Raw genomic sequence first — 15,678 nt, forward strand, 5'->3', positions numbered from 1 at the left:
TGCTATTACAAACCACTTCATTCAGCCCTGCAACATCTTGCGAAGCAGCGATATACTAATATGCAGCTGTTATTATGTGACATTGGTCAAGGCTTTCTGGGAAATAATATATGATGAGTTTAAAGAAAATGTTTGAAAATACATTTGTCAAAAAGCCAGAAGCCTTCTCACTAGGTATAAGACTTCTTATGTCTGCAACGACGGCAGCAAGAATGCAACTAGCCCAATGGGGCTTAGATTGGATTGTTATGAATGAAAAAAATTAGTAAAAAAAATTTCAAAAGAGAATGCTACTTGCCCAATTAATAGGGCTTAGATTGGGTTATTAATGAAAGAAATGATAAAAAAATCTTTAAAAGAAGAGAGAGTGCTACTAGCCCAATTAATGTGGTTTATATTGGATTGTTATTAATGAAAAAAATAATGAAAAAATAATTTACAAAGAGAATGCCACTTGCCCAATTAATAGGGCTTAAATCAGATTGCTATGAATGAAAATAATAATAAATTCTTTAAAAGAAGAAGAGAGAACGCTACTAGCCCAATTAATGGGGCCTATATTGGATTGTTATCATTACTATTATTTTTCCAGGCCTTCCCATCTAGAGCCCAGAAACTCCGTAACAGTTACCTTCTCAAAGTGATGAATCGCCAGCCAGATTTCCCCTTGCGCATTGAACACACAGCCGAGGTTACTCCACGCCACAGCAAAGTTGGGTTGGGTCTCGATGGCTTTCAGGTAGCAGGCCTTGGGAGGGTCAAGAGGTAGGTAGGTACAGGGGGAAGGGGGTATTTGCACAAAAGAAAAGCAAGAGAAAAGTCCCAGTTAGTATCCCTCCTCTGACCGGCCAAAAGTGATCCTGCGGTAGAGGCTCGCTCGCTGGCGCCAAAACTAGCGTGCTGGCGGGTGATGCTGCGCCGGCGCAAACCAGGACCCAAGTGCAAATCCACCATTGTCAGTTATGCTGACCCTTCGATATATAGCAATTCTTTCCTAGCAAGCAATTCCTCGGCCAAGGCCAGGGCAGTTGCTTTCACACTTGCAATCGGTTTCCAATACGCCGCCATTTGGATTGCGACACAGTTTGGATAGCATCCTGGCTGAGGTCAGATGACCTTGGGGCCGGTCTCTCCCAAATATTCTCCAGTTGTCAAAATGACAGCAGGGCCTTGGTTCTCAAACGCCAAAAACCTGGAAGGAAGCTTCAAATTCTTCTTTTACAGCAGCCTTTCTCAACCTTGGGTCCCCAGATGTTGTTGGACTACAACTCCCATAATTCCTAGCCAGCATGACCAGTGGTCAGGGATGATGGGAGTTGTAGTTCAAGAACATCTGGGGACCCAAGGTTGAGAAAGGCTGTTTTACAGGAAGGCTCAACTTTACTGGTATCCTCTTCACAGAGGTTTCATTTTGGGAGCCACAAAATCCCTGCTACTCAAATGCCGCAAACCCAGAAGGAAGGCTTAATTCTTCTTTTACAGAAAGGTTCATATGGACAATAGGGCAGTTTATGAAAAAAAAATTGGAAAATGTCTGCTCCAGAGGTCTTATCTTACTACACTACGGATTATATAGCTATCTCTGAAATTTCATGCATATCAGTTAATATCTTGACCCTGCTCCACTGAAAAGCATTGGGTGTTCACTAGGGCGGTTCATAAAAAACTTTTTTTTGAAAATGCCTTCTCCAAAGGTACTACATGAGGGACCCTCCTTCATGAAAATAGCCGTTTTCGTATATTGTGAAGGCTGAAATGTCAATTCAGTGGAGCCGGGTCAAGATATTAACTGATATGCATGAAATTTCAGATATAGCTATATACTGTAAACCCTAGTATAGTAACAAAATACCTTTGGAGAAGGCATTCCCCCCCCCCAAAAAAAAGTTAATATGAACCGCCCTAATGGACAGGCGCAGGTTTCCCTTTGGGAGTCACAAAATCCCTGCTACTCAAACACCTTGGTTCCCAAACGCCAAAACCCCGGAAGGAAGCTTTCCTGTTTCTGGAACTTTTTGGAAGCCAGATGTCTGACGCAGCTGTCGGCAATTGATTCTGGGGTGCCTGCACCAATCAGAAGCTGCGCCTTGGTTTCCAAACATTTTGGAAGTCCAACAGGCTTCCGGAATGGATTAAGTTTGGCGCTTTGGTTTTTGCAATTAATTTTGTGCAATTAATTCTTGTATAGTACAGTACATTATCGCTTTCATTTTATGGATCAATGGTCTTGTTAGATAGAATTCGTGCTCAATGGCTGTTTTTGTAAAAGTCTGGAACGGACGGATCCATTTTGCATTCCTTTCCATGGGAAAGCATGCCTTGGTTTTGGAACGCTTTTGAAACTGACTTCCAGAACGAATGAAGTTTGAGAACCGTGGTAACCGGTCATTAAAAACTTCCCTAAAGGTTCAGCCTTGCTGGCATCCTTGGTTTTGGAATGGATTCCGTTTGAGAATCAAGGGACTACTGTAAGTAGAAATTACATTAGAAGATCCAGAATACCCCATGAAAGACACGGTCTCTCTCTTTTTAAAGAGCAAAAACTTGGCTCTCCAACCCTGAACTCACCTGTGCAGGACGCACACCTGAATGTTACTTTCACAACCTCAAATGACAGCTTTGCACAAAAGTCCCGGTCCCTGCAATGCGAGCGCGAGAAGTCGCCAGCGCCCCCTAACAGCACGCCGCTCGCGCCCTCGCTGCCAACTGCCGCGCTTTGCCGCAACGCCCCTGGGTGCTATGAGTGGCCAACCAGACTGATTCATCTGCCGGACAGGCCCACGCAGAAACTCAGAGGGGTGGGGAGTCTTAAATTTGTGTCGGAAACCTCAATGCATCGCAACCCAATTTTGCTGAGAGGCCTAGAGGAGCCGCCCACATGGAGATGAATCGTCTAGTCCACCATTCACAAGGGCCCCATCACACGCCGTGTGCATTTCCGCTGCGCCGCCCTTGCGCTACCGCAGGACCACAGCGCGTCATCAGCAGAGCAGAACGCTGCAATCCAAACAAAGAAGGAAAAAGGATAAAAAATGAACCATCGGGAGGAGTTAGATACTTTTAACTAAGTCCTTTCCCAATTATCTCTTTTAAATCTTAAGGTACTTTTTTTTACGTTTATTTCTCGGAAAGAAACGTGGCTAGGACTATCAATTGCTCTCTAACGTTACTCGCTCGTACAGAAAATACTTAAGCAGTTTCCGAAGCCACAAGACAGAAGATTCAGGCATGGAGCAAATGGTTTTTGTCGTGGCAGTTACAAACCCGTTACCATATTTCTCATGTGAGTTTTCGGTGCGTTCCTTCCTGGAAGAGGAGGAGGAGGAGAGTTTCTGCTTTAGATCCAGCCCTCGAGCTCCCTCTCCTTACGCATGGAAAAGGTTTCCCCCACCTGAAACCTTCTAAATGTAATATCAGTGGTGGAAAACCAAAAACGAGAGAGAAAATAAAACAAGATCATTAGTAAAAAGTTCCAACAAAGCAATCGAAAATCTCTGGGTACGTCTTAACACGGGGGGGTGGAGGGGGGACGGTTGGTCTGTATCAGGGGGCATGCAGAAGGGAAAGGGGTTAATGGGGGCAACAGCAAACTGGAAGAAAGGCTCTGAAACTCCCGCAACAATTGAATTTCAATTCAGGTGGTAAAGATTGTGCTGGTTTGGTCTTGCAAATGCACTGATGGCCAAAGAAATACATTGCCGTTTGTCCAGAATATATATAGATGTACCCCCCCCCCCCCCGGTTTAATGGAGTTCTCGCGAGAAACGGAATAACACTTTCAAGCTAGGCGTGTCTCTCCAGAGCTCTGAAACAAAGAAGTCAGCAACCTAAGGCAGGCGCGGTATCTCAGCTGGTGACCAGTCACGCTAGAAGCCGTGGTGGTGTGCGATTCGAGTTAGCTGTCCGCCTGGCGCTTTGGAAAAGGCGTTTGGATGCCCCTATTCAGAGTCGGCACAATGGGGCTGCCTGGAGCGGCTGCCTGCCCAATCTGCGCTTGGAATTTGTCCATTCCCAGAACCAGAGAGCGGATTCTCCTGGAAATCGGCTTTTCTCCTCCCCCCCCCCGCCCAGAACGGCAACCAGTCGGAAGCTACACTGTTGACGCACCCCACTCGAACGCACGCGCATGGGGCTGGAAGCGAAGGACCTCCGGAGCTACTCCTCGTTCCTCCGCGCCCCGGCAGCTGCGTTAAGGTGGCTTGTAACAAAGGCAATTTCGGGTCCCGTTGGAAAGCCCCCCTTGACGGAGAGCCGTTTTGGGGTTCGAATTCTCGGCTGGAAACCGGACTGCTAGAAGCCACCTTCCCACTCTCGGCTGCACGTTTTTCTTTGATCAGCTCATCTCCCGAGCAAACCAGCCACGTCACTTGACCCTTTGGACAAAGACAGATTGTTCGAAGGAAGCAAACCAGGACTATTTGCCAGCCTTTCTTCCACTGTGGAGATGGGGGGGGGGGAGTTTAAAGAATCGTCTTTTTTTCAATGCCATATTCAGAAGGAAACATTCGATAAGGTTCTTCTCCACTTACAAGCCGCAAAGGACTTTAGAAGAGCGCCTGCTTCTCACAGGAACCACGGACTAAGTCAGCAGGCAAGCCTCAGTTTGGAAGGAATGTTTCTTTCCAGATCAGAGAATGGTGACGCCCCTGAGTCACATCACAATAGTGGGTAGTCTCGTTCTGCGGCAAGACTCAACGTCTTAAAACCAAGTATTAACGGGGGCTTGCCAGATCTGGCCCCGCAACTACGCTGGGGGAATTCAAGGCCTTCGGCTTCTCAGCCATTTCTTGGGAGTCTCGCAGGTCAGCGGAGCATCGAAGACTTGGTGCAAGCGTTCACATTCTCAAAAGACTGATGTTTTAAAACTCATTCTACAGAACACCTACCTTGGCTTCTTCCAAGCGACCCAGGGCTTTGAGCAGATTCCCCAGGTCACTACGCACGCAGTACAAGTCCTGGAAATTAAACGCATTGGGTCAGTCCCCAAAAGAGGAAATGGCAATGTCAAAAGATCATATACAGTGGGGCCTCGGTTCTTGAGCAGCTTAGTTTCCGAACAACTTGGAACCCGAAGGTTCCAGAAAATTTAAGTCCCCCACAATTGTAATTAAGGTTTTTCTCATCCTGTTTTACCCTTGCGCAGCAAATCTAAGCCCCCCCCCATTGGGTAATCAAGGCTTTTTTCATCCTGTTGTACCCACGCAGCTAATTCAATTCCCCCCCCCCCCCGCATTGTAATTAAATCCTTCCGTTTCTGATGGCCATGTTCTGAGGCAATATTTGGTGCTTTTGTTTTTGCTATTTTTTGCGTTTTTGTTTGTGTGGCTTTTTCATTTTTGTGACTGTGGCTTGTTTTTTCGTTTTATGATTGATTGATTGTGTGACTGCAGAAATGCATCAGAGCAACCCATCCAAACAATGACTATCATTAGTTCAGGTCAGAAAAAATTATTTTAATTTTTATCATCTACGATACTGTCTTATTTCTTTTATACTACAGATCCCAAAGGGTGCTCATCAATGGTTCCTCTTCATCCTGGAGAAGAGTGACTAGTGGGGTGCCACAGGGTTCTGTCTTGGGCCTGGTCTTATTCAACATCTTTATCAACGACTTGGATGATGGACTCAAGGGCATCCTGATCAAATTTGCAGATGACACCAAACTGGGAGGGGTGGCTAACACCCCAGAGGACAGGATCACACTTCAAAATGGCCTTGACAGATTAGAGAACTGGGCCAAAACAAACAAGATGAATTTTAACAGGGAGAAATGTAAAGTATTGCACTTGGGCAAAAAAAATGAGAGGCACAAATACAAGATGGGTGACACCTGGCTTGAGAGCAGTACATGTGAAAAGGATCTAGGAGTCTTGGTTGACCACAAACTTGACATGAGCCAACAGTGTGACGCGGCAGCTAAAAAAGCCAATGCAATTCTGGGCTGCATCAATAGGAGTATAGCATCTAGATCAAGGGAAGTAATAGTGCCACTGTATTCTGCTCTGGTCAGACCTCACCTGGAGTACTGTGTCCAGTTCTGGGCACCACAGTTCAAGAAGGACACTGACAAACTGGAACGAGTCCAGAGGAGGGCAACCAAAATGGTCAAAGGCCTGGAAACAATGCCTTATGAGGAACGGCTAAGGGAGCTGGGCATGCTTAGCCTGGAGAAGAGGAGGTTAAGGGGTGATATGATAGCCATGTTCAAATATATAAAAGGATGTCACATGGAGGAGGGAGAAAGATTGTTTTCTGCTGCTCCAGAGAAGCGGACACGGAGCAATGGATCCAAACTACAAGAAAGAAGATTCCACCTAAACATTAGGAAGAACTTCCTGACAGTAAGAGCTGTTCGACAGTGGAATTTGCTGCCAAGGAGTGTGGTGGAGTCTCCTTCTTTGGAGGTCTTTAAGCAGAGGCTTGACAACCATATGTCAGGAGTGCTCTGATGGTGTTTCCTGCTTGGCAGGGGGTTGGACTCGATGGCCCTTGTGGTCTCTTCCAACTCTATGATTCTATTCTATTCTATGAGAACATTAATGATTGCTTTCATTTTATGGATCAATAGTCTCATTAGATCAGGCATGGCCAAACTTGGCCCTCCAGATGTTTTGGGACTACAATTCCCATCATCCCTGACCACTGGTCCTGTTAGCTAGGGATGATAATAATAATAATAATAATAATAATAATAATAATAATAGTAATAATAATAATTTTTATTTATACCCTGCCCTCCCCAGCCAAGGCCGGGCTCAGGGCGGCTAACAAGCAATAATAAAAACAAGTTGAATGAATACAACTTAAAAACAAGATTAAAATAAAACATTAAAATATTGAAACATTAAAATATTAAAATGCAGCCTCATCACAGGAGAAAGGGAAAAGAAAAAAGAAAGAGGGGGAAGGAATCAAATTGGCTCCAAGCCAAAGGCCAGGCGGAACAACTCTGTCTTACACGCCCTGCGGAAAGAAATCAGATCCTACAGGGTTGTAGTCCCAAGACATCTGGAGGGCCAAGTTGGGCCATCTCTGCATTAGATAGTAAAATGTATGTGAAATGGCTGTTTTAGGGTTGTTTTTCAAAGTCTGGAACGGATTAATCCGTTTTGCATTCCTCTCTATGGGAAAGTGCACCTGGGTTTTGGAACGCTTTGGTTTCCGAACAGACTTCCAGAATGGATTCAGTTTGAGAACCAAGGTACCACTGTATATAGAAATTGTACAGTCTCTCATTATCTTCGTCCTTCGTATGCTTGGTTCCTTTAAACATCAGAACCTTGCGGAAACGGACAGGTCTTGAATACACCACCGAGAATAAGACAGCAGGTAGCACTCCTTTGTTGATTCAACGTGGGGACAAAGTCAGCCCCACTTAAGACCCTCAAAGCGCTGCCCCAGATTAATATATGTGGCTGTATGGACTCTGATCTTCCTGGACTGGTACCAACAACAGGGGGAAGACACAAGCAATGAAAGGAGAGTAGCATAGATGGCCAGTTTCAGGTGGATAGCGGTGTTGATCTGTCATGTTGTTGTTTAGTCGTTAGCCCTGTCCGACTCTTCGTGACCCCATGGACCAGAGCACCCCAGGCACTGTCATATTATGACTATGACTATGATCTGTCATAGTCATAATAAATAACAGGATGAAAGATGAAAAATTATTTTTGAATAATTCCAGTACCACCTTAAAGATCAACTAAATATAAGCTTTCAAGATATGAGCTTTGACCTGTACCCCCCAAAAAAAACAGGGCTTTCCTTCCCCAAAGAAGGTCAACAACTTTGACCCAACCCCCCCCTCCCAATGGGGGTAGATCACTGCCAGTTTTTAATTCTGTAAGTAGATCACAGCCTTTGGGGAGTTGGCCACCCCTGATATACAATTAGAAGATGGGGAACAATTGTGGAAAGAGGGAATTAATTTGACGGCTTGCAGTTCGCTGAAAGAAAATGCTGTGGCATCTATTAAGGCAGAATACTCTTCCTCGGGGCAAATAGGGGTTGCCTGAGTCGTGAATGAAAATGACCCCATATTAGGGCAATGTATTCTGGCAACCTCCCTCTTACACTCTTTTGAGACTTCAACTGACTGCTTTTGACACCCTTCTGATGCAAACTGGGCACGGGGCCCTCTGACAACCAGTAACTCATCTAATAGTTGAAATAAATAAATAAAATCTGAGTACCTGACGAAGTGGCTATTACACATGAAAGCTCATACCTTGTATTTAGTTGATCCTTAAGGTGCCACTGGAACTAAAAAAGTTTTTTTGTCTTTCATCTTGTTATTTGTTATGCTAGATGGGCAGTGTAAGCCATCACCTGGGCACTTGTTTAAGAGTGTTTAAAAACGCTCTTTCAAACGGTCAGAGCAAAAGCGATCCCATAGTTTTATGCATCAGCAAACCTGCTTCAAAAAAAGACTAGGAAACTACTAAGGGGAGTTCAAGCCTTTAGACATAGGTGAAATCATTACAGCGCAGTACCACTACAGCCTCGAGAATACCTAAGAGACTTAAAAGGTAAAGGTAAAGCGACCCCAGACCATTAACTCCAGTCGCGAACAACTCTGGGGTTGCGGCGCTCATCTTGATTTACGGGCCGAGCGATCTGGTGTGCAGCTTCCAGGTCATGAGGCCAGCAAGACTAAGCCGCTTCTGGCAAAAGCAGAGCGGCGCACGGAAACTCCGTTTACCTTCCTGCCTGAGTGGTGCCTATTGATCTCCTTGCACTCGGACGTGCTTTCGAACAGCTAGGTCGGCAAGAGCTGGGACCGCGTGACGGGTGCTCACCCCGTTGCGGAGATTCGGACTAGTCGACCTTCTGACCGGCAAGCCCAAGAGGCTGTGGTTTGCACCACAGCGCCATCCGCATCCCACTTCCTAAGAGTCCTGGCCTTTCTGAATAAGAAGAGCCAGCTGCAAAGCTTTCGAATCTGAAAATGGAATTGCTTTCGGAATCGCACTGTTCAAACCACAACAAGATTTCGGAGGGGACTCAGCCTTCTCCCGAAGGAATTCAACTTACAGGGTTGTACTGCAGGGCAGAGACATAGGCCTGCACCGCTCCTTCCATGTCGCCTGCGGCAACTAAAGCAGCGGCAAGGTTGATGTATCCGTCAATGAAGTCCGGCTTGAGGCGCAGGGCATGCCGATAGTGCTCGATCGCCTCCTGCAGTTGGCCACGTTCCTTGTACACGTTCCCCAGATTTGAGTAGGCTTCGGCCAGCAGCGGATTCTGCTTGATTGCCAAAGTGCTGAAGTGAGCAGACCTGGGGGGGGGGGGGGACGCAGTATCATCTGGCATTTAATCTAATAGGTGCTTTCATATATATATAATTTCCTCTTTTATAACCAATTGCAATCAACAATTATTCAATTTTATATTTTACATTCTGTCCCGCCCCACAAGTTCCCTCATCTTCCATTTCTGGTTTGTTACAAACAGTGTTGTTTTCTGCATGTTGATGTACCGTATTTTTCGCCCTATAGGACACACTTTTTCCCCTCCAAAAATGAAGGGGAAATGTGTGTGCGTCCTATGGGGCGAATGCAGGCTTTCGCTGAAGCATAGAGAGCGAGAGGGGTCAGTGCACACCGACCCCTCTCGCTCTCCAGGCTTCGCACAGCTCTTCACAAGCCGTGGGAGCCCGGCGCTGGGCTCCCACGGCTTGCGGAGAGCTGCCTGTTCTGGCAATACAGCCCCCCCCCCCACAAAGTCTGAGGGACAGTGGACCGGCCCCCGGCTGAAAAAGTTTGCTGACCCCTGCCTAAAATCATTAGCAGGATGACTATGACACTTGTAGTTTAATGTTGACTTATGGACATAATGGAGATGTAAAAGATGTGGATTATTATAAAATACGCCAGATGAAATGGTTAACAAAAGGACCCACAAAGGGGAGAAGGCAAGCCCAGGAGATTCTTTGGAATCTTGTTTTCATGTTGGTTGTTGGATAATCAATCGTATTTTTCCGTCTGTAAGACGCCCCCATGTACAGTGTTACCTCTGGTTATGAACTTAATTCGTTCCGGAGGTCTGTTCTTGAGCTGAAACCACTCTTATCCTGAGGCACACTTTCACTAAAGAGGTCTCCCGCTGCGCACACTTCGCAACCAGGGGTAGCCACTTTCAGGTTAGCAAAGCTCATAACCTAAAACGTTTGTAACCGGAAGTATTTGTTGTAACCAGAGGTACCACTGTATAAGACACCTATTTTGGGGGACTCAGGTTTAAGAATATGGGGGGAGATGCCCTAGAACAGGGATCCTCAACCTTCAGCCCTCCAGATGTTTTGGACTACAATTCCCATTACCCCTGACAACTGGTCCTGTTAGCTAGGGATCTAATTTACCAAAGGAAAGGGGCCCAGCTATCAGCAGCGATCAACCAAACCCTCCCGGGGGTCTACCAGTAGATCATGCTCGACCTGTTGGACATCCCTGTTATAGATCATATCCCAACAGGCTTTTACTTTACTTTTTGCTTTTACTATACGGCCTAGGACACTTGTACCTATGGGACCACCTCTCCTGGTATGCCCCACAGAGGACCTTACGGTCTACAAATAACAACACCCTGAAGATCCCGTGCCCCAGGGAGATTAGACTGGCCTTGACCAGAGCCAGAACCTTTTTGGTCATGGCCCTGGCCTGGTGGAACACTCTCTCACAAAAGACCAGGACTCTGCGGGACTTGACATCTTTTTGCAGGGCCTGCAAGACGGAGCTGTTCCACCACGGTTCAGCCTGACTCATTTTCTCTTTGTATAAGAATAAACACTAAGGAGGTTTCCCAGGCCACTCAGTGGAAACAGTTGATCCAGGCAAGTATTAACCGCTTTCCATTTTAACCTGAGGATTGCCATTTATCCAGTCTAATCTTAATTTCAATTTATTTGAATTAATTTTAGGATGCATTTTAATCGTTTGATTGCTTGTTTTTATGTATATTGTATTCTTTATATGATTCAGGTACGTAGCTGTGTTGGTCTGACACAGTCGAAATATATATAAAAATAAAAAGAATTGTCCAGTAGCACCTTAGAGACCAACTAAGTTTGTTCTTGGTATGAGCTTTCATGTACATGCACACTTCTTCAGATACACTGAAAGAGAAGTCAGTGTAGTAGGAGATGGGTGATTGGCTCAATGGGTATGGTAAACCTGTTGAGGACGGTTAAGGACTGCAAATACAGTGGCACCTTGGGTTATAGACACTTCAGGTTACAGACTTCGCTAACCCAGAAATAGTACTTCGGGTTAAGACCTTTACTTCAGGATGAGAGCAGAAATGCACGGCAGTGGCACAGCAGCAGCGGGAGGCCCATTAGCTAAAGTGGTACTGAAACATCATACATACATCACAGAAGGGGTGTAGCCCAAGACCACCCCCCAGATACATCATACCTACATCATAGAAAAGCCGGTGACAACAGAAATCCCAGTGCTTTGTTTATCTCCTGTCTGCCAGGTTATCTGATAATGCCTTATCTGATTGCCTTTCCTGATAGTCTGGCCATTCCTTTGAGATGGTAATCACTTAACTCATGAGACAATGGGAAGGTTCCCTCACCCTCTCCCTCCTTGCAGAGAAACATTTGGTCAGTTTGGGAGTGAAAATGGTTTCAGGACTGTATTCCTGTGCTGCTCCAGACATGTGGTTTATATATTTATGTACATGTTTCTTTGGTACATTTATGAACATTTACTATATATCTAAGACCTTAAAATTCTTATAACAATTCCCCCCTTTGAGGATGTAATTTTTTCTTAAAAATTTTTTGCCCCACAAATAATAACATGGTATGTTGTAAGTGGATGCCTTTGTGTAAATATAGGATATCACATAAAAATAACGCATGTTGCATTTTGTTACTAAATTACTTGTGGCATTCTAACACTTTGGGAGAAACATTTACTCAATAGTGGTCTATGCTTTACAGTGGTGCCCCGCAAGACGAACGCCTCGCAAGATGGAAAACCCGCTAGACGAAAGGGTTTTCCGTTTTGGAGGCGCTTCGCAAAACGAATTTCTTTATGGGCTTGCTTCGCAAGACGAAAATGTCTTGCGAGTTACTGCGGGTTTTCCCCCCCCCTTTTCCTAAGCCGCTAATACGCTTATCAGCTGATCCGCTGATAAGCCGCTTAACAGCTGATCGCTAAAAGCCGCTAAACCGCTAATAGCACTAATCCGCTAAGCTGTCAATGGGCTTGCTTCACAAGACGAAAAAAACGCTATACGAAGAGCCTTACGGAACGGATTAATTTCGTCTTGCGAGGCACCACTGTATACACTTAGCAGGAAGGTCCACTAATGACTGAAAAATGCAGTTTGTTTTGTTTCTGCCTTTTTTTACATGTTCTCAGGCGTCAAAGTTAGCTTCACCATACCACAGCAACAACAATCCCTGATGAATCCCCTTAGGGCTTTCATTTTGGCCACGTAGCCTTGTCATTGCCTTGGCCTTTCTATGGGATTTTATTGTCAAAGGCTCATGTCTTCCACTCATGGGAAATTGCTCACTTGCTCTTAAGGGACCAAAAAGCTAGTTGCAGCCTGGATAAAAAGGTAAAGGGACCCCTGACCATTAGGTCCAGCCGTGACCAACTCTGGGGTTGCGGCGCTCATCTCGCTTTATTGGCCGAGGGAGCTTCCGGGTCATGTGGCCAGCATAACTAAGCCGCTTCTGGTGAACCAGAGTAGCGCACGGAAATGCCGTTCACCTTCTTGCCGGAGCAGTACCTATTTAGCTACTTGCACTTTGAGGTGCTTTCGAACTGCTGGGTTGGCAGGAGCAGGGACCGAGCAACGGGAGCTCACCCCGTCGCGGGGATTCAAACCACCGACTTTCTGATCGGCAAGTCCTAGGCTCTGTGGTTTAACCCACAGCGCCACCCATGTCCCCTTGCAGCCTGGATACACTTGCCTTATTCAAACTGAGTCCAATTAGAATTTATATAGCCCCATGGTTCTCAACTTTTCAAATCAATCTGTAAAACAAACAAACAAACAAACAAACAAACAAAAAACACTATTCCGGAAAAAGGGTACTTGTCCAAATTAGTCAATTTAACTCTATAAGGGATCATTCCTGCTAAATCAAGGCATATATGCCTTCATGAATCTGGTGTTTCATGGATCCTGAAGCTTTTCCTTGGTAAAGTGAGCTTTAACCCATTTTAAAATGGGTAGGGAAGGTTGGCAAACTGCCAGATGGGACAAGGAAATGTGGTCATAATATTGGACTACGCAATAGCCTGATCTATTAGAAAGCATAAAATGCACGAGAATCCTCCACTGGGGTGTAAACAATAAGACACCATACACTGAACATAAAAACAATTACACACAATAATTGGGTCCCCCCTTTGTGAAAATGACATACTGTCAGACACATTTTAGCATTCCTACATAATAACTCATAATACACACAACATACAAATAATCCCACACCAGTTGAATATATTGAGGCAATCATGTGATTTTGAGACAATTCTTGCTGTTTTACATCTCTTTGACAAATTTTTTGTTAATTTGGACACAGGTTAAGAACAGTTTCAGCTTAAGGATGGACCTCCAGAACAAATTAAGTTCTTAACCCGAGGTACCACTTTAGTCCTACAGGAGAAAGCAAGGAATAGTATGCAAATGATTAGCACATGTAATGAGACAGGAATCCAATATCTCTATTAAGACCAGGTCTCTCCATAGTTTGCAGTTTAATGATAAGTCAACTTATCACTAAACGGCAAATTATGGAGTTTACAACTTGCTGAATTGCAACTTATTACTAAACTGAAAACTATGGAGAGACCTGGTCTGACTAGAAATATTGGATTCCTGTCTCATTGCATAAGCTAAAGCTATTTTTGGTCATCTGCAAACCATCCCTTGCATTTTCCTGCAGGACTAAGTGCAGTCGTTCACAGTTGCCAACAGGTTGACCATACCCACTGAGTCCTACTACCCTTTGGAGAAAACCCCCGTCCCACCATCGCTCTATATATCAGTGTCCGGGGACTCCCCTCCCTCTATATATCAGGGTCTGGGGACTTCTCCTCCCACTATATATCAGGGTCTGGGGACTTCCGCTTCCGTGTATCTGAAGAAGTCTGCCTGCACACAACAGCCAAGTGTTGTTATTATTATTGACTACAAGCATTAAGAAGATGTCAATCATGGAGGCACAGGTCTGCAATCCTTTTTTAGGAAAAGGTTCAGCTTTGCTGGCATCCTCTCAATATGGACAAGCAGAGGAAGGTTTCCTTTTGGGAACCATAAAATCACCCATCTCCTACTACCCTTCTGAGAAATACCCCACCCCACCCTCCCACTACATATCAGGTCTGGGGACTTCTGTTTCACTGTATCTAAAGAAGGGCGCCTGCACACGAAAGCTTTGACCAAGAACAAACTGAGTTGGTCTCTAAGGTGCTACTGGACAATTTTTTTTATTTTTATTTATTTATTTATTTTCGGCTATTTTTGGTCATCTGCATACTCTCCCTTGCTTTTTCCTATCGGACTAATTGCAGTCGATCACAGTCGCCCACAGGTTGACCATACCCATTGAGTCCTACTACCCTTTGGGGAAAACCCCGCCCCACCCTCCCACTATCTATCAGGGTCTGGTTAATAATAATAAATAATAAACTTTTATTTGTATCCCGCCCTCCCCGTCCGAACCTGGGCTCAGGGAGGCTAACACCAAATATGTAACACTGGTATAAAATCAAGCAATAACGAAATTACCTCCTGAAAACAAGTCAGGATCAAATTCAAATCCAATTAGATGGCTTTCCGCAGGATTAGGGTTGGGAACAGTAAACGCTCGTCAGGCCCAACTGTTTGCGCTGCTCTTATATGGGCAGTGAGAATGCTGGGAGGCCTCTTTCATACTAGACTTCGGTTTCTGTGTATCTGAAGAAGGGCACATGCCCACGTAAAGCTTAGACCCAGAACAAACTGAGTTGGTCCCTAAGGTGCCACTGGACCATTTATTTTATTTTATTTTATTTTTTCTATGATATTAGCCCAGGGTTCCTCAACCTCGGCCCTCCTGCAGTTTTGAAACTACAATTCCCAGCATCCCTGACCACTGGGTCCTGCTAACTAGGGAGTTGTAGGCCAAAAAACATCTGAGGGCTGAGGTTGAGGACGCCCAGTTTCGGCAGGGGAGGGTGGGATACAAATGAAATGTATTATGGTTTTTTTATTATTACTTTGAAAGGCCCCAACCTCCTACCTGTCCAGCCTGCGACATTGGAAGTGAATGGATGAGAGCAGCAACAGGACGCCGGTGTTGTCAGGCTCCTGTCTCCACAGTTGCATGCAGTGCCTCTCAGCCGCTTCAAAGTCTCCTGCCTGGTACTCCCGGTGAGCCAACTCTGCCAGCCCTTGGAAGGAAAGCAGACGTTTTGTTGGTTCTGAAGGATCACCAAGACATTTGGAGGGGGAAAACAAAAAGTTAGAAGAGGGGAGGCAAAAGAGGACGGATGGCAGTGTGCAAATAAAAAGGTGAAATGCTTGGCATGATGCAAAACCCTAAGGGGGCCTGCCAGGCGAACACAAACAGATCAGCTAAATGTCAAAAGCAGGGGTCAGCAAAGTACAATTCCCATCATCCCTGACCCTTGGTCCTGTTAGCTAGGGTCGATTGGAGTTGTAGTC

The 15,678-nt window shown here is 45.3% G+C and overlaps 1 protein-coding gene across 2 annotated transcripts in view; it reads right to left on the minus strand.

Moving 5' to 3' along the window:
• The window catches only part of LOC310836897 (UDP-N-acetylglucosamine--peptide N-acetylglucosaminyltransferase 110 kDa subunit), an 80,578-nt gene that overhangs the window by 57,898 nt on the left and 7,002 nt on the right, over positions 1-15,678 (minus strand). The window contains exons 2-5 of one of the 2 annotated variants that reach the window (XM_083722764.1): positions 15,254-15,404; positions 9,034-9,277; positions 4,887-4,955; positions 632-748 (exon numbers count right to left, since the gene is read on the minus strand). In XM_083722764.1, coding sequence (XP_083578890.1) covers positions 632-748; positions 4,887-4,955; positions 9,034-9,277; positions 15,254-15,404 — 581 coding nt within the window. Of the gene's footprint in view, positions 1-631; positions 749-4,886; positions 4,956-9,033; positions 9,278-15,253; positions 15,435-15,678 lie in introns of both variants that reach the window. The other variant, XM_083722763.1, reaches the window with a different exon arrangement.

Source organism: Podarcis gaigeae, assembly GCF_964106915.1.
Source record: "Podarcis gaigeae genome assembly, chromosome: Z".
NCBI lineage: Eukaryota > Metazoa > Chordata > Lepidosauria > Squamata > Lacertidae > Podarcis > Podarcis gaigeae.